This window comes from Megachile rotundata, chromosome 10 (assembly GCF_050947335.1).
Source record: "Megachile rotundata isolate GNS110a chromosome 10, iyMegRotu1, whole genome shotgun sequence".
In the NCBI taxonomy this organism is placed as follows: domain Eukaryota; kingdom Metazoa; phylum Arthropoda; class Insecta; order Hymenoptera; family Megachilidae; genus Megachile; species Megachile rotundata.
Window position 1 is genome coordinate 1,101,814 of NC_134992.1, and position 20,770 is coordinate 1,122,583.

General features: G+C 34.0%; 1 protein-coding gene across 6 annotated transcripts in view; it reads left to right on the top strand.

Annotated features, from left to right (window-relative positions):
• The window catches only part of LOC100881577 (uncharacterized), a 132,488-nt gene that overhangs the window by 48,447 nt on the left and 63,271 nt on the right, over positions 1–20,770 (top strand). For 2 of the 6 annotated variants that reach the window (XM_076536679.1, XM_076536683.1), the window contains exons 8-10: positions 3,547–3,731; positions 11,758–11,920; positions 18,298–18,387. In XM_076536679.1, the coding sequence (XP_076392794.1) occupies positions 3,547–3,731; positions 11,758–11,920; positions 18,298–18,387 (438 nt within the window). The remainder of the gene's footprint in view (positions 1–3,546; positions 3,732–11,757; positions 11,921–18,297; positions 18,388–20,770) is intronic. The other 4 variants (XM_076536681.1, XM_076536680.1, XM_076536682.1 and 1 more) reach the window with 4 other exon arrangements.

A 20,770-nucleotide genomic window follows, 5' to 3' on the forward strand; every position in this document is an offset into this window, starting at 1 on the left:
TTACATATACAATTTTCTTCTACTTTTTACGGAGAAATAATTTGAGATTTGTTTTCGAAGAGGGTCAGGCCTTTTTATGCGATAATCTGTTACGTTTTTAACAATTCGAGAATATCAGATGTTTATTGTGCCATCGGTAGCCAGGGAAGGTCTAACGGGCAGGTATAAATCCGCTGCGGTCCCAGTCGTCGCTTTACGGAACATAGGTTTCTATGGCCAATGAAACTCTTTACGAAAATTATTCCAAAATATACTGATGCAGGAAAGTGGGTATGAATAAGTATATGGTAATTGTATTATTGTTTCCCTTTTTGAACATTTGTAAAATTTATTTTTTATAAGTATGGATGTTAATCCCATTAATGTTATAAACATTTTAATGAAAATATTTAACTCTAATAAGCAGGAAGCACACATAAATCGAAACGAAGTTAAACTGACACAAAGCATAACAGGTGCAATCGACATGTATAAAGAATGCGCGTATACGGATATAGAAATGCAACAAGAGGTTTAATTTAATGACTTGACGTATGCCTAAATCTTGCCTATTTTTGCGAATTAAGAGGAAATGGAACAACCTTTTATTTAAAAACCCGCCAATATTTTTTTGATCCGTGTGAACCAGAAAATACTGTTTTGCTTCTTGATTCATGGAAAAGATATAGCGAGAAGAAGTTATGACGATCAATCCCTAGGTAAGAAACAGTGTAAAAAACAGGAAATATTAAAAATAGCAAAAAATAGCCTACCGTTTGTTCAACCATTTAATGTTAATAGGTTTCGAAGTTGAACAAATTTTATTCATAAAATTTCTAATCCTTTAGTTTTATTGAATTTAGATACAAATTTATTCACAAAAGACAATGTAATAAAAATTGATTAAGCTAAAGTTGAATGCTTGCTTCTGAAGATTATGCTATATAGTGTGCACAATAATAAAATTCAATGAAGAAATTCATTATTAAAAGTCCAATAAATAAACTTATATCTTCGGCTAAAAGTTTCATTGACCATAGAAATCTGTGTTCCGTATTACGACGACTGGTACTGCGACGGACTTATACCTGTTCGCTGGACCTTCCCTGGCCACCGATGTAACAATAAACATCTGATATTATCCAATTGTTAAGGAAGTGACAAATTATCGCATAAAAAGGGCTAACCCTCTTTGAAAACAGATCTCAACTCACTTCTCCGTAAAAAGTAGAAGAAAATTGTATATGTAATAATTATTGCTAAATCGCAATAAACAAAAAATTCCAAAAACACGTATCACCTATTTTGATCCATATGTTTAGTATACAAAGCTGCAAAAAAATCGAAATGCATTTAGGGTGAAAAATTGAAAAAAAAGTGCAATTTTTTAATATATTATTTAAATAAATAATTTCTCCCGAAATTGTTGTCACTAACTAAATTCCTGACTAAAAACTACACAATTTAAAAAAAAATTCACCTTCCTGCACCCTCTAGTTTCCGAGATATTAAAGAAAATGTGTTTTCAACCCCGAACTTTGAGGGCTATTTTCACCCCCTCAACATGGATGTCCGCAGATATAAAAAAATACGTGTCAAATGATTTTTAAAAAGCTACAACATATATCAATTTCATTAAAATCGGCGTGTGACACCTTGGTGATGTCCCTTGTTAGTGTAAAAGTTACTGTCGTTCCTTCCGAGAAGCACATCTTGGGCTTAAAACCAGACAGAATTCATAGGAAATATGACGACATAATTCGTAGACGCAACGCTTGTCTCTGGGCGTATCTAAATAAGCTAACTAACGTTTACATAACTGACTCCCTTCATATGAGGTTGGATGTCCCTCGCTGAAGATGTCCCTCGCTGAAGATGTCCCTTCAGCATTCGATCGAGGTGTGTTCGGTTGGCGCGATAGCGGGTAATTCGTAGTGGGTGACACTCCTTCGTTTGCTTCCCATCGTTTATTTCGCCTGAGTGTTGTACGGCGGGGCTGGCGCGGGTTTCATCGTCCGTGAAGATAGGATTCAGGATCTTCCGGATAGTTTGGACTTCCAGCTTCCTGTTTTCGTTCTCCGTTCGTAGGGCCAAAATGTTTTCGTTCATCTTTTCTTATTGGATAGCAAGGCTTTGAACGGTTTTGCTCAGGGCCAGAATGGCTTCCTCAAGGGAGGTGGTCATCTTGGACGTATGTGTTGGAAAGACTTCTTCGTCACTTGTATCAACGATGTGAGGAGGAGGATTTCGATACTCGGTGAAAGCCAGCGTCTTAGCTTACCCTGGTCCTCGTTGGTCCGTGATACCAGCTGTGACAATCTTCTGGACTTCTCCCTCGGCCTCCAACAGGTTCCTTGGATCTGGTGGTGTTCCGAGTTTTCAAATTGTCCTCTTGTGGTATCCTAGCAGGATCGCCGAAATGTTATGGGGAAACTCTTACTCACGGATGGCTCTCGTAGCCCAAGCGGGAAAAGTTATGTGTATATGGTATGGGCCCAGGTATGGTCATCGCTCGGGGTCCTCGCATCCGGGTGGTTATATTGCCCGTTACACGTATTGCCTCCGTTTGCCCGTTACAAGTTGATACTCATACCCGGCAAATGACACTAACATTGTCAGGAGCGAGCAAATTAAAGAAGGTCAGATACTTTTGCGACAGACCTCGTACAGTTACTCGATTTAATATTCGGATACTATAGTATTTGCGAAACTAAAGCTTCCTGTACTTACTTGCAATGTGATTATCGAATTTTTGGGTCCGTAATAAGCTAAAGCGCATATTCTAGTTTACAAATATGTAAAATTAAATACTTTATTTTTGCAATACTGTATATTTGCATTTTTGCGCCTTCACTTATTAGACACAATATGTCTATATATTTGCACAAAAAGTTATCGGCAATTAAAATTGCGAATTAATTGTTCGCGACTATGTGTGTATAGAAATATAACAGTTACCTACGTCAACATTTTTCTGATATCTTTTATAGTCTACGAGTTATAAGTGCATGAATAAAAAAAGACATCTTGAATTAAAGGGATAGTTTCTCCCTTCAAGTAGAATTAAACCGACATAAGGCGAATCCTACCAAGATACTGAAAAAAGTGTGGTTGGAATTGGTAAACACAAAAAGTATATTTTCGTTTTTACGTGTATTATCGACAGAAGCGAATAATTAGTTACAGCAATCGCATGCATTAATCAAATCAAAAAGTACGAGAAGTAAACTTATCTCTTTAAATTTTTGAAACTAATCTTGTGACGAGCGTATAATGCAAAACAACTAGCTAATTAAAATAAAATGTTCGGTTTGATATAATAAACTATTGTACGAAGTTACGTAATAACCGGTTTATATAATTTGTTAATTTTAAAAGAGCCAACAATTATGCATCAACTTGAAGCGTTAATGATTCTATAACATTAAAACATATAAATTCTGACAAAAAGGAAGAGAAGCATGTACTGTTTTGTTCTTCTTGTTCTTACTACGTAATTATATTAATGTAGCGATTCAAAAACCATATAAAATAACAGGATGTCTAATCATGAATATTGTGGGTTAGTATCATTTCATTGTTAAGGCAATGCCGGAATGGTGGTGGGCTGAAGCAAGAACTGATTATAACCACTTGGCGAACTTGACGAGGCAATTGGACTCCCACATCTCGATTATGGTTCTTTTATCTTTCGCCACCGACCTTTACTTCATCTGCATACAGCTGCTATTCTCTTTCAAGTATACATATCAGTAAATAATTTTATTTATATAGCTTTTTAGAGATATACCGATTAGTCATTAAATAGCCAGTAAAAAAATATCAATTTAACGGACTTCAGTTTTTACAGTTTTTATAATTACTCATTAGTTAATAAGACATAAAATTTAAAACACATTCTTTATTCTTTAGTGTCATATTGGCCGACTAGTTGACCAAAACCTTGATCGGTACATCTCTAATTTTTTCACTTAATAATTTCGTACACCTATCCCCAATTTACACAGTCCTCTATTTACAAGATTTCGCATTTTTCCACGGTTTTTAAAATAACGGATTTTGATCCGAACGTGCGACGGAACACAATACGCGAGGATTTCGTAGGTAGTTTATGATGGGTCCGAGACTAACAGTTATTTTTGAAAGATAAATTTTAGCCATCGCTGACAATTTGGGTTTACATTTTTCCGAACAATGCCTTTAGAATTTCTAACTCTCATTTCGTCTTCCAAAATTACTCCATCATAAACGGATTTTTTCCCGAAAGGTCACCGAGATCAGGACTCGGAATTTTCGTAGCGATACTTTTTAGGACCTTCGAGATCCTCCCGTACTCATCGGTATTTTTCCCACTCTCTCCCAAAAAAAGGCGCGCTCAGGGCGCAAGAGAGGGTGGACCTAACGTCAAGGGGCATGTTGATTGGAAAATCAACGTTTCTAATGAGAACCAATCAGTATGCCTCCTTAAACTTCCGACGTTTCGAGGAAGTCATGACGAAGACGTATCATCAGAATTCACATACAAGTCATTCGCTTCGAACCTAGAATTCATACATATACAGGTCAATCGTTTCGGACCTACAATACGCAAGTCAATGTTTCGGACTTAGAAAAAACACGAGTCAACCGTTTCGGACTCAGAATTACACGCGTCAATCATTATGGACGATCTATCTTAAATCATTATTCTTAAGATTAATTTCTTTTGAATAAACCCGCGTCTCGATTAGAATTCACCGCCGATTACAACGCCCGAGTATTTTTCAATCGAAGACGCAGTTGCTGAACGTGCGCGAGTCAGCACAGATTTTAATAAAAAAAAAATAATAAAAGTGAATATTTAGACAATATTTAAATAATATTTATTTTTCTAAATATTTTTTATTTTTTATCATGAAATTTTTAACAGTAGATTTTTTAAATATTTCTTCTTGAAGTGGGATTAAACAAAGTTTAATTTCGACTATACAGTACTGATTCGTAACAAGCAACAGTTTTGTGATTCGTAACAAGCAAATTTCTATCCCCTCTTCTTTGTTTGAAGTCGGCCGCTGAGTGAGAGATCCGAGAAAGAGTGAGAGGACCGCGAAACCGAAGAAGTCATAAATTTTCACGGTCGACCGAACAGTTTAGTGGAAAGAGGACAGAACATATATATTGTTTTCTCACTCTGATGCATAGCGATTCTGTCGTTCATTCATTTAATTCTACATTGATTCGTAATAAGCCACTCGCTCGGATCTGGCCAGTTGCTTGTTACGAATCCGGTACATTATATTGTTTTCTCATTCTGATACATAGCGATTCTGTCGTAATATGACATTTTTTTTAAATCTAATGGTTGACAGTGAACAATAATTTGAGGTACATTTTTATCTATAATTTTAATTAATTTTTTTAACAAAAATAAAAAAAAGTTGAAGGAAAAATTATGTAAGTATAATACACTATATACAATATATAATACTATATGAACTATGTACAATGAAATGGTCATAAAACTAGCTGCTCGTTCAACCATAATTTTTTCCGAATTGCTTTATTGTCGCAGTAATGGCGATGACCTACTATTTTTTGACATCAATATTTCTTAAACTGCTATGTAGGTATATGTTTATATTCACATAATTGTAAAAAGATAAGGCAAAGTGTGACAAATTAGGAATTGCAACGTATTCGATTCATCTGATTCTACATCGATTCGAAATAAGCCACTCGTAATAAGCCACTGGCTTGGGTTTGGGCAGTTGCTTGTTACGAATCCGGTATATTTTTCCATTCATGAAATTTTACTACTATTAAAAAGGGAAAGCATGCTATGTTCTGTCCTTGTCTAAAGAATAACATCGCCGCGCGACCGATTACTTTATATTATACCGCTACACCCAACCCCCTGTTTTTTCTACGCCGTCACCGTCCTCGCGCTCGGGAACAAAGGCAAGCCGAAAATATACCTGATTCGTAACAAGCAACTCGCCAGACCCGAGCGAGTTGCTTATTACGAATCAGTACTGTATTCAGTGATTTAGTTGATGATAATTACCATTTACATGACCACGATGTACACATTTTTCTGTGGAATCTGCCTTCAGTGTCAATCGGGGCATAGGTGCAATATTAGAATTTAACTTGCCAGAGTTGCCTTCTTCATCGTGATGCAAGTTAAATATTGGTATTATTATTCGGTCATGTTATAACACAAGCGTCTATAACATTTTTTATTGCAAAAAGTTAACCAAAATGTGAGCATTAGGAAGACGTTTTGGGTCAATGCTATTTTTTTTTTAAAATAGTATTCTTGGTAAATAATGAGATAGGTTTTATTGAAAGTATAATTACAATACGATTAAACTTCAAACATAAAATTCCGAAGTTTCTTCAGCTTATATTTTTATGTATTCCCAAAGTGTTCGCTTCATGATTAAGGTTTATGATTTATTTGTTTATATTATACTTTCTTTGAATAACGCAAGTGGGTAATAGGTTCCTGATGCAGGGTGCAACATATCTTACTTGATATATTAGATATGCAGGGTGTCTCACAACTAGTGTAACTCATGGAAATAGGTGTAAGGAGTGCGATTCTGAATAACTTTTCTATTTGCAAAAATAATCTTTTTGAATGATTTGAAACTTGGCTATTGTATTATTAAGCAAAAACACAAGTGCTAACATGAATAAGTGCCTTTGCTCCGGGACAGTGTAAATGTTTAATAAAAGTCCCTTGCGTGAAAACTCAGTTAAATAATGAATAGAACAATTACAAATAATATTCACTTATTCACTTCTCAAGAATAAAGAAAAGAATTATACAAGAAATTTATAAATAAATTTTAGTACAAACAATAATAATAATTGAAACTATAACTCTACACTTTTATACTATGAAGTACAATGAACTCTATTATAATTAAGTACGCTCTAACAAATTCCACGATGCGCATAATTCGAAATCTTATCAATGATTATCAACGTTTTTTATTTTTATTTGAACGATTTAATCTATTGACTCTTGTACAACTTTACTCTATTGACTTCGTACAACTTTATCGCATTCGCGACGTATCGGCAACTTCGTCCTTAAAACCCTACGCTATGTTACAATTAGTTATGTGTAATTAACCGGAACAGAGCAAATGAAATTGCTGTAACTTTAAATTTGCACAAATTTTATGAACAATTAAAGTAAGACTCACCCACTGTTTAAAAATAATGCCGTTTCATTAATAAGAGATTCTCGTAACTAGAACATTCCATCGTACGTAACTATTCACAAAAATAATATACACCCCACAATACCTAATGCCACAACCGGTTCACTTTACTATCATTTTTCATTATTACTTATCATTTTAAAGTTTTGTTGTCACTTTTCATTAATTTCCTAATGTAATATCGATGAGTAAACAAGCAGAAATACTTGAACGATTGTACGAAAGTAACTTCTGTAATTTTGTTCTCTCTTTAACGTTGTACTTCAGACATTCTATCCTAAACTGCTGATCACACTTCTAATAGTTTCGAAAGGAAAGAAAGCAAGCGTTTTGAACATTGTTTTCGGCCGTTCAGACCGAGTCGAGTCAAAGAATTATAAAATAATTAAACGGTTTCATTTTGCTGACCCTATTGTTGCTTCATGAATGTCCGAGGAAACCCTGGTCCTTTTCTGTTTCCAAAAGGCAAACCCGGTTTTTGCCTTTTTTTAACCGCCTTCGAAAAAGGAGAAGGTTGCTCAATTCGATCAGTATTTTTTTTTTTTTTTTTTTTTTTTTTCTATGTATGTTCGCGCATTACGCCTAGCTGGATGGACCGATCGGAATGAAACCTTTTGCATCTGGCAGGTTCTGACTCCCCAAGACTGGTCGTTGGCTGGTCGACCAAGTTTCCCTGTACGAATCTTTCGAGGTCGTCCAGGACCTCATGTAAGTGATGGTTCTTCGTCAACATGGACATCTTCATGCACAAGCGGTGAAGTATGCTCCTCTTCATTTGTAGGTAATGAAGAATCATCATTCTTATCCTCATTTTCAGCTATAATATCAGTGTCTGTTGTATTTTCGGATGTTCGATGATTTATCGTTTTATTATTTATTATGAAGTCTATTTCTCGGTTTTGAGATGAATTGTCATTTTTAACCGGCTTCGAAAAAGGAGGTTACTCAATTCGATCAGTATATTTTTTTTTCTATGTATGTTCACCGATTACGCCTAGCTGGGTGGTCCAATCGGAACGAAACCTTTTGCATCTGGTAGGTTCTGACTCCCCATTGGTACCATTATCAAAAAATTTTTCATTTTTTAATTGCAAAGTATTGTTATTGCAAGACAACCAGCAACTTTTGAAATAAACTTTTCTCAATTTTAGTGCGCTTTTAATATCTTATCACGGACATGATCCTGAACAATTTTATTCATATACGAAGTTCGCGAAAAGCTTTTGTTTTCGAGATATTAGTGAAAAATTGTTATTAATTTTTGAAATCAATTTCGTACGATTTTAATGTCTTTCGAATATGTTGTTAGAGGCGTGGTTCTGGACAACTTTTTCCTCTTGCATAATTGACGGAAAGCTTTTGTTTTCGAGATATTAGCGAAAATTGTTGTGAACTTTTGATGCCAACTTCGAACGATTTTAATGTCCTTCTAATACTGTTAAACTCAGATTCTAAATCTTTGAGTTTTGAGTATTGCACTTCGTGCCGTCTAACTCCGAAGGACCACCCGACTGATTCGGGAATAAAAAACTAAGTATGTGGGTTACTGAGCTGATATATTCTAAGTTGAACACTGATAAATTGATACAAGATTTGCTGAGTTGAAACTGTTACTGATACAAGTTGCTGAAGATCTCTGATTTTTCCTGACGACATTCGCTTCGACGTCAAGTCGGTTTCGCACCCCACCTCTTTTTCCTAAAAAGAGGGTGGGCCCTAACTCTAAATTTGCCATTTCTTAAAACTAAGATGACCAATACCGTGTCATCCCCTTCCAGTGCGCCCAAAGCGCGGTACATCCCTAGAGCGGGGGTGACAGGCTGGTCACTGTCGTCAATGCATGTTTGGCAACATCGGGGAAATTCCGTCAGGTCAAGATCCCTGGGGATACTAATTTCTGAATTTCTAAGGAACCCTCTGGAATACGACTTTATGATACCCGGGCTGAAGCAAAAAACTGAACAATAGCTAAATTTCTAAGTGACCTTATGTGCTGCATACTGGCTACAGGCCGGCCTGAAACTCATAAAGAGGCAAAAACTAACGGTTACAAATGGCTCTACGAATATTTAGCCGTATCATAAAGTTGTCCCCTTGATGTCTTAACAAATACGTTATTAGTGGCATGATTCTGAACGACTTTTTCCTTATGCATAATTGACGGAAAACTCTAGTTTTCGTGATATTAGCAAAAAAACTATTGTTATTAATATTAGTGGAACGCCCCGCGCTATGCACGGGAAAGACAAGAAAGGGCAATTACAATGCTCTGTACCAAAACACTAAACTAAGCTTTACCGCTCTGACACGCGACTTATACAGCAAGATGAGTTCACGTTGACGTTGGTGTATTATTCCCATCGCTTGGTACAGTCTCCGTATCGTTCTAATAAAATAATTTTCAGAAAAAAAAAATACACCGACTTCGAAATGCACTAAAAAGTATAAAATAATTTCTATTTCCTAATGAAGTAATTTCTATTTCATTCAATCATACAATTACGTAACAGATATGAATGAAATCTATTTACCCGTTAGGTAGTATATTAAATACATTTCAACCTTTTCGAAAGCGACGCAAAATTAAAAATACCTCAGTAAACGTTGCTGCCAATAACCAGTTGATTGTGGTATGGCGTATTGGAAATTAATAAATCCTGAGAAAGAGTACGAACCATTATAGATATATCTGGTAATATACGTAAATGTAACGACTGCATCTTCATTTCGCAACGTTTCTGATATAAATGAAATTGAATTGACTTCGTTCGCGTGTGGAAGCCATGGATCTAAGAACCTATAAACGGAGCTCACGACGCGGGAATTACCAAATTTGCGGCAGATGGGCTCTATCTTTATAGTATATGCGGCGATCGAGTCTTTCCGTCACATACTCTATGAATCTAGCCCTTTGCGGTCTACCGCCGCATATATGCGTTCTGCGTAAATCATCAAATTGGCCGAAGAACTCATATATGCGTTTGGCGAAAACAATTGATTGAGCCGAGAAACGCACATATGTGTCCCACGGAAATGCGTGGATATGGCCGAGAAACTTAACTATGCGTTCCGCGAAAACAACTGATAGAGCCGAGAAACGCGTACATGTGTGCATGCACGCAAATCTGTGCATGTACATATAATATGTCCAGAATTTGACTTGGAATGCTATGAACGAAAACCGCGTTTAAGCAGAAATATGCGCTGGCAATTTTTAATGACTATTGCGGCAGGAGCTCGGGCCCACGGTACGGTTCACTTCGAACCGTCCCCTCCGCAAAGGGCTCGATAGACCATAGTTACATTCTATACGCACTAACACCTACTTCGCGACGTACTGTCGAGTTATATGTATAGAAAAAAAATAGGTAAACAAGCTTTGCCTATGTTCGGCTGTCCAAAGGTTGACATGTTCAAGAAAATCTTTTAATTATGCGCCGCCTCCGAAAAGGTTGAAATGTATTTAATATACTACCTAACGAGTAAATAGATTTCATTCATATCTGCTACGTAATTGTATGATTGAATGAAATAGAAATTACTTCATTAGGAAATAGAAATTATTTTATACTTTTTAGTGCATTTCGGAGTCGGTGTATTTTTTTTCTGAAAATTATTTTATCTAAGCAAAGGTATACTCTCACTTTCATTCGAGTATTAAATGTCCTTGTTGCAAGGGACTGTTGTCTAAATTTTCCGTCGAAGATATTCATCGCGTTGCATTCGGCAGTTTAGAACAAATCGTCGAGTGTTTAACAACAAAGAAAAAATAAAGAGTTGCTAAAATTAATTATGAATAATCGTTCATGCGTTTTCTTTTGCATGCTTTATCTGCGGTTATTTCATTAGAAAATTAGTGAGCTGTGTTAGCAGTATATTATAGTTAAAAATACCAATTAGAAGTGACAGTGAAGTAAAATGAGTTCCCTGACCAGGTTGTAACATTACATATTGTGTAATGTGTCTTTTTGCGAAAGATTAGGATCGATAAAGTCACGAGAACACAATATTTCTGGAACAGGATTATTTTTAAACAGTAGGTAAGTCTGATTCAAATTTTCTTATCGCGTATTCACGAGAAATAAATAAGTAGACATTATTTGTAATTGTGCTGTTCATTGTTTAACTGAGCTTTGACGTAAAGGCTTCTTATTAAACGTTTAGATTGTCCCAATGCGTAGGGACTTGATCATGATCGCGCTCAGTTGCAAGGCTCTAAGCTATCGCTCTCGCTTCTGAGCGCGCGTAATCCTGACGCTCTGATTGCTCTGTGTTTTTTCTTAATAATTCAAAACCGAAGCTTCAAACCATAATTTTGCAAAGGAAAATCATGTTCTGAATGATGTCCTCTACCACCCCTTCCAGAGAGCAACACTTGTTACGAAACACCCCGTATAATACATGATTTCATTTATTAACAAACATAATCATATTTTATTTCTTTTCAATGCTTTATAATATAACTTGGTAATGAAGCTTTTATTGCATGTACTTTGTTTTCAAAGACTATACTTTTTACAGTATTACTTTTTGAATGAAGAATTAATATTTTTTTGTTTCACAGCCCTATGCGAGGTATTATTGAGAAAATTTACTTCGGCTTCTCCTTCGGATTTCTACTGGCAAGAACAATGGTAGTTTCATTGTGCGCTGCATCGATTCACGACGAATCCTTACTGCCTGCTCCAGTTTTATACAGCGTTTCCGGTAGCAACTTTTCGACAGAAGTAACTTTTGAATTTTGTTTAATGTTTAAATTTTTGCGAAACAATTTTTCACGTGTTATTAAAGAGAAATTCAAGTAGCTAAAAGCTAGAAATGCGAGGAATATTTTGACAAGGAAACTGTACTATGAGATACTTATCGCAAAATTCTTTTTAACATGATGAGCGGTGGTGGGAACAGTGGGAACAGATCAACGGGAAGTTTTCATTAGATTAATCTCGCTTGCTTTAGTCCTGAGTGGTTAGGAAATTTTTGTGCCATACCAAATAAGGAGATTGTCAATCGGTAGGAAAGCTAGACTAAACTCTTGTTTCATGTTGGTCTCGGACTACGCCCAGACTACCAGCTCCAAAATAGAAAAACGCTCAGAGATCATAACATAGAATATGTTTCATTGGGTGGTACATATTTCGTAAAAATTTAACCTTGAAATGTCATGAAATCTGTAACGCTTTTCAAACATTTGGACGTCATAGCTCATCTTTTTAATTTACCAAACAAAGGAGAAGATAAATAGTATTAAAACAAAGGACAAACAGCAAAAGAAACGAATAGAAATAGATTAGATGCAACCGAGGGATTTAAATCCCAACGTATAAAATGTTATATTGAAGACAATATTTCAACATTTTTATTTTTAACCCTTTCTGAATGAAAATATTTTTAACCTATTCATGAGATTTTTCTGATAAATACGAGACCAAATATGATATAATTTAGATCATATTTACTTCTTGACAAATAATTTCTGAGCCTGTAATTCGTTTTATGCTACAATTCTTTTAAATTAATTACTTATACAAATTACTATATAAATAAAATACTTGTACACGTTCACGCATGCATTGAATACACCAGTAATAACTAGACAATGTACTCGTCAATTTAACATTGTGAATTTGAAATTTGTATGATAAGACGCGTAGAATGAATGGAATATTCAGATAGTTCATTATGTATTAGCGTTTGTAGTTCACTTTGCACAAATATGTACTCGTTTCTTCTAAGAGTATTATTTGCGTGCTTACTTTCTGCAATTATTTGCTTATTCAAATTTCCACACCAAATATTTACACATCGTTTATTTACTTACCTTAATCAGTATGAATTATCAGCTGATCAGCTGATCATGAAAGTGAGTTTATTAGTCTATAATAATACGTAATAATACTTATATAATGATAAAATTTTAATTTTTGAAGATCAATGTCATTTCAAGGTTATAGTGTAACACATCTACGAACGTATTCCATAATCAATTACACGACAAGTACAAAAAATTGTACAAGATGTCTTAGATAAATATGCCCACTTAAATATCTTCAAAAATGTTGATAACACCAAATAATGTTTTACATAAAAATTACAATTTCAAGTAACAAATTATTTGGTCAAGATAGCTAGGTCATGCTACGCCAAATCGATCACTTTTGGACCTCACCATCTGTGATTTTGCTCTAATCAAAGTATGTTATAGCCCATGTGAAATTAGGAGGGATGTTTGAGTCATCATTTTGCCGATTTCGAATTTGTTAAGGAATAACAAGCCTTCAAAGTTTGTCATTTTTGCCCGTTTTTGCGAAAATACGCTTCACTTACGAATTTTTTTCTCAGAAAGTATTCAACCGATTCAACTAAAGGGTATAACCGAATAAGGTAGTCAAATGTGCCCTTGAGTCGAATTAGAAATCCAATTCGTCAGTCGGTAGCATATCCAAAAAAAAACATCTCACACCAAGTTTCAACTCCCTATCTCATCCGTGGATGTAGTAAAAGGAGAAAAACGAAATTCCGGTTTTTGGACCTTTTTGCCTATAAATAGGCAAAACTATTTATTTCGTACAAAATTCTTCGTACAAAAGTTCTGAAAAAATTCTAAAATATTGAGGTCCACATAGCGCATAGTATAGAATTTTTTCAGATTTTTTGATCGCAAATTGTAGTCGCGAAAAATCAAAAACCGAAAAAAAATCCGAAAAAATGCGATTTTTTAGTGAAGATGTCGGAGCACTACTTTTATATTAATATGGTAATTACATATTAGTATAACTAATGTTCTCTAATTTTTTCAGATTTTTCGGTGAGGTGCGCCGTAGTTAAAAAAAATCTAAAGCCAATACATTCCTTTAAAACAGTACTTTCCACTTTGAATTTTACATATATTCAGTAATTTTAAATAGATTCATATTCATAATTAATACAAATGATGTATTAGTTTAAGTAATAAAGTTCATTTCTTAATTAATTTTAGTATGTAGTTGATTATATTCCTGAACGTAAGATATTTTAATGAAAGGATTGGCTGAGAGGTTAGGACTCCTGCCTCGTAATTTCTGTATGTTTTTTGATCACAGATTCGAACCCCATTAGACTTGGTTTTTTCAATGTTATGTTTTCCATTTTTTTTTCTTTAGTAATAAGATTAATATAGATTCAAAGTGTCTCTGATTAATTGTTATACATTTCTATATCCATAGGGTACAAAGAACCTGCACATACATACATATAATAGTATGTATATTAAGGGGTAACGCCACTCTAGAAGTCAAAAAAAAAGGTGATTTTCGGGAATTTTTAAAGTAATAATCGTACAAGTTATAAGGTCAGAATAAAAAAGGCCTTATTATATATGTTTTGAAGATGGTTTGTAAATTTTTAGAAACAATTTGGATTAAGAATGGCGGCTGTAGGTGCTGGCAAGCAACAACACCATTTTTTGAAAGGGCTATACGGGCGGACTGTTTTTTCATTAACGCATGGTCCTAGGACAAAAAATCAAAAAGTTTCTCGTAGTATATACCAAAATCTATGGAACATCGTACGGAAATTAAAAAATATTAATAATTGTTAATTTGGTGTAGATATGAACAAAAAGTTTCAAAAAACGGCAGAAAATTCAGCATTGAATTGTTAATAAAAAGTTAAGTAGTTAATTAATCAAAAAATCCGTACGATGTTCACTGCGTTATATTATTTTGCACCTCTCCACGAAATTTCAAGTCGATTAGTTAAAAACTTTCCGAGTTATTTGTCCGCCCAGTTCAAATAAAGTGATTTCGAGAAAAACGCGTTTAAAGTTTTTATTGCCATTCAGCGTAAGAAATTTGTTATATAACTTTAATCAGCGATGCCTGTACCATATATTTGGCCTTCTATATTAACATACTCCACGTTCTTTTCCTTCTTATTGGATCTTTTTTTTTTTTTAACGAGGGGAAATCTTCGAAAGACGCCCCCACTCCCCGGGGGAGGAGCGGGGGTAGTGTGGGGTTCGTGCCCACTAAAACCCCTCGGTGATGCCCACCCTCGGCGGCATGGCGGGCCATGGGGTCGTGCCATATTCGTCGCCACGGCCCGCCAAATTCTTATTGGATCTAAGATTCAATCTCGACATTTTTTAAGCTTCATTCAAAGATCGTTCTGAAAACTCTATGCATCAGGCGTCGGCTTGTAGACAAAAATTGTAAAAAATTCGTGTTTCCGACCTGCCCCTCACTTAAAACTTTTTTCTCATATTCTACATATAATAAAGCATCATTTAAGCAAAAAAAAAAAAAAAAAAAAAAATCGACTTTTTCAAAATTCTAGAGTGGCGTTACCCCTTAATATTACTTTTTACCCGGTGAATGCATTTTTTTACAAATTATCATATGTAAGTAGTTAATGCTATTTTCTACCAACGTTGAAAGCCATGTACTGCTATACATTGTTATAGCAAATAATCATCGAATGGTACATTAAAAACATGATGCAGATTATTATCAATAGATAATCACCATGAAATAATTTGTCTCTGAAAATCATTTAACTTTTATCTATAATTCTTTTTTATATCATGAATATTATGGAAAATATTTAAGTAGTTTGATTTAAAAAATAGACAATGGTTATATATGAGTTATATTTATAGTTATATGCAGAAAAACATCGGTGAATTTGAAAATTACGGAAAAAATATTTTTGTAACATATTAATTCTTTGCTACTATTTAAATAGCATATACTTAAAATATTAAGAAAAATTTTAACAGATGTTTAGATTGCTTTATTTAAATTAATTGTTCTATGTAGTATTGATCCGAAGATGTAATTTGTCTTTTCAAACTCGGTGAAAACTCGGCTATTAATAAGTAATTCGTGATGAAAGAACAAAATTTTGTATGAAGACCTGCGCTCAATTGAGAACAAAGAAAGTATTTAGAAAAAAAAAATATATAAATTTGAACAAAATTCGGACGAAGTGAGTCGTTATAGTAAGAAATCTGTGCCACTCTTGAATTGTGTGGAAAAGGATCGTACTATGAACATAAAAATTGCAAACGTTTTATTGAAAAGTGTTGGTTGATGAAGGCCTGTTCTTGAAAGGATTGATTACGTTAGATGCTAGAAAATGTAACGTCCCCGGGAACATCACATTGAATCCTGTCGATAAATAAAAAAACATGCTAATGCGTATACCTTTTTCTATTCTATTACCGACCGCAAATTACCGACTGCACCATAAAAATTCGCGTGGTAATGGGATGGGGTAGCTCACGCGTGCAACATTGTTTAGAGTAGATCACCGATCGATGGCGCGCGCGTTAGTTAGAAAGAGACAGGAGATATACTTCGAAACAAAGTAATTATAAATTATTATTTAAATGTTTATATTATATATATTATTAATTATTCACTCATTATAAATTGCGTTATATTTTTAGCTATTATTTTATACATTGTTTGCGATTAATTATTTCTTCTATTGAAACACTTATAATTTACGTATCAAAAATTATTAAAAATACGATTTAACGGGAAAACTTGTGAGAAACTAATTAATAATAAATCAAAGCGTATTTTTATTAATCAAACTAATATATATTTGCTACTAAATAAAGCGTAATAAAATAATAACTACTTTTTGAGCGGGAAAAACCCCATGATTTTCTGGGTATAAAAGGGCGTGCAGCAGAGGCTGCGAGTGCAGAACAATCTTTGAAGTAATACGTGCCGGAAGCGACGAACTGGAGCAGTTTTAACTGGTAAGAGCCTACAAGATTCTTAGTTTTGACTGGACAGCGGGTATCAGCCATTTGGATACTTGATCGTTGGGTAATTCTAGCAGCTAGCTAACGCAGGCTCCCCGTTCAAAAGATCTTGTCTCTAAAACTCCGTAAGGAGAGTGCTATGCTCAGCCCCAGAAAGGACTAAGACATCAAACAAGAGCTCTCCAATCACTCATACAAATTTCTTATTTTTCTGAGTTACTAACTCGCCGTCAGATTCTCGGAGTTCGCCCTGGGTAGTTTAGTCAGCTAACGCAGGCTCCCCATTATTGAGCGGCTTGGTCTCTGAAGCCCGTGTCTTTTGGGTGGCGTTTCGGTAACTTCAATAAATAATTAAAGTCGAGTCATTTTTATTTGCAACCCTGTTGGCCACACGTCGATCACTTGATTCTTGCATCGTTGGGTAGTTCTAGTAGCCAAGTAATGCAGGCTCCCTAATTAAGCGATCAGGTTTTGAGTGCCGATTTGTGCTCTGACAAAAAGGGCCATGAAACTAATTAGTTTAGAGTCAAACAAGGAGTAACTGTTCCACGTCTAATACAAATTTTAGAATTTTTGTAATTAACCAAATATTGTTCTGACAGTTTGTTAGGATCTAGATCCACCGTAAAATTGCGTTATATTCTTGCGTTGCGTATATCATTATAAAACCGCGTAATTGAAGTAGTTAGCTACCGTTCTACGATTTGCGACAACAACAAGTCTATTATACTCCAATTTGCTTATACAATTCAGTCATACATACATTTTTATATTCGCTAAAGAAATTGTTAATTATAACTCTCTTTCTCATCACTACTTGAATAAACCTAATTAATGAAAGATATTAACCTGTAGATTTCACTCTTTAACCACACGCCACCACGATCCCACATTCTTTTAGAATTAGTTATAGTAAAAACGAGTCGCTTAATAGGCAAAAGCCGCTCTTTGCTTTATAAGCGCTGTAACTACCTGAGCCTAGTCGCAGGGACGTTACAAAAATGAAAACAATCAGTATCTCATAGTAAGATTCCATTATTAATAACGAAAATAATCCGTATCAGGATTATTATCCTGTTAGTATGTCATGTTTTAAATATTATTGTTATTAAATTCACGTTTTTTAATATGAAGTTTCTAATTATAATTTGGGCCTTTTTGTATTTTATTATAATTCAAATTTATGTTTGAATTCAACACAGAAATAATTATATGTAAGCTTAAAGAAAATTATTCACATGATTACATTGTGCACCTTTTATTATTCAAACATGTTCATTTGCTGAATTAATTATTTGGTAGATTTATAAAACTTAAAATAATAAGAAAGAATGTTTATGATTTTTATAGGTGATGAGATTCTTATCCCAAGTGACGACTGACAGCATTTGTTTGACTGGCATGAAATTTTTTTCAGTGACCAGAAGTCTTGTATTAACTGTACGTATTTAAAACTAAATAAAATAGACATATAAAAATCATCAAATTCAAAAATGCATACTGAATTTAGTAATTCAAAGAGTAATTTAATAATAACACATATTTGCACACCGACATTTGAGTTATAATATATACGAACATTATTTAAGATATACTACAGCAGTCGCATGTGCATAATGGAAACTACATGTGTTCTTCATATTAAACCAAGTTGAAAAATTCTATAGTATTTGAACTTATCGATACGAAATATAAAGTGCATAATCTGAAATATGGTAACATTACGATTTTCTGTATACATAAAAATAGATAAAAATAACTGAACGAATAAAAGAACGGACCCGACTCCAACAAACTTGATTTATGGTAGAATAATATTAACAAACTTTATAAAAGTGAAAACGAATAATTTTGTTACTAGAAAAATTTGGAATTGTGTATCACAGATGAAAAATTTGCAAAATCTTATAACTCTTGTTGAAAAGCGGTCAATAGCGTTCGAATACTAGATTCAAATGTAGAATATTTTCTTTCCAAGACTGCCAACATTTTTTTTTGTTTTTAGTTTTGCTGCATTTTCCACAATGAGCCGACAATAGTCGCGCATGAAATGTACAACGTTACTTTTCTTCCCTTTTTTAAGAATTATTGTTATGTTTATTTATGTATATAATTTTATTTAAAATAGAGTATGTGTGTTGGCCGACCACAAACATACATATTCGTAAGTATTGCCACTTAAATTCTTAACAACTCTTGACATGTTATGAGTTATTTCTTTTTTAAATCTGTATTGTTTTTATGAAATACCATTCCTTCTCTATTGAACTTCTTCGCTGCATTTTGTTATTTAGTGTCTGTGCATAAATTATGTGATTCTTAAATTCTGCATTAAATTTCAAACGAGGTCAATGATAAGCAATATTCATACACATGACAAACAATAATAAGCAACATTCATTGATAATCAATATTCTTTCGTATTCTAAAGATAATTTAGTAGTATATTTAAAAACATAATATTGGCCAGTTGGCCATAAATGTATATGACTAAGTAAGTACATGATGAATAAATACATAGTGATCAGAAAAATTGAAAACGAATCCTGGTGTGAATCCTTCAAAAATTGCAGTTAAATTACACATAGAACTTATGACAGTGGTCAGCGTAGAAGATACGAATAGTGCTTTGAAGTTTGTCACAATAAAATGACTACATATTATCCATATTGAAAGAAGCAGTGTCAAAAGAGTAAGAATTTGGTGAAAGATAAAAAAGCAACTGACTCATAAACATTTGAACACAGCAATAACGCACAATGATAGAATATTCGTTGATGAAATGTTAACATGTAAATAACAACTGAAAAATTCTAGAATGGACTGAAACGTAGAGTTCATAATACAACAGTAGAAAACAAGGAAAACTTAAAACGTCATTTAAAGGAAAAGTGGTACAAAATTAAGACAGCTTCAAAAAAAAGTTATTTATAACATGCTAATCGTTTAAGGAATGTCATTAAAAATAAAAGAGATTCAACGAAATACTGAGAAGCTATTTCAAGAATTACGATTTTTGTTCTATAATACAAACTGATACATTGTCTTGATACTTCTATGATATTAAATTTTTCATTTTCACATTCTTCTTGTAATGTAATGTAACGATCTGTTACAAAATCCCCCCCCCCCCCAGTGGTGGGGATAACCTTTTCGCTTATATCGTAAAGAGGACATTTTTGCGTATACAAAATGATTACTATACATATAAGTAAACAGATACGTATCAGTGAGTCAGTCATAATGCAAGAATAAAACTTCTTTATTTTTGACTTTTTTATGATGCTTTTACTAACATATTTGTGACATCTTCTTGGTTAAAACGAGAGTAAACACAGCATTGTTCGGAACATATTTATTTGTAATTTCAAATGTTATTGTTAAAGCTCTAATATCTACACAATATGTTACTGGTGCTGCCATCTGTCGTGCATTGGCGACAGACATGTTCTTTTATTCTATTGTTTTATAAATAAAGTTTTCAGTTTGTACCACTCGTCAATCCGAACACGTTGTTTTATTATAGGTTATGGGCCATACGCTCATAAAATCGCGGTATTGAGTCGTTTTAACAAGGATTTTACAGTAAAGCAAGTGTTAAAAGACAGTATTCAGTGCGATTTAGCTGTGAACTGACTGATCGTATTAATTATCGCAGTGTATAAGTGTAGAAACTGTTCGTTAAAATGGCTACCAACTACCTTATCAATGTGCCGAAACTAAAGGGACGCGATAATTATTCGGAGTGGTGTTTCGCTGCAGAAAATTTCTTAGTTCTCGAAGGCATGAACCATTGTATCAAGCCAGAACCGGGAAGAGAAAT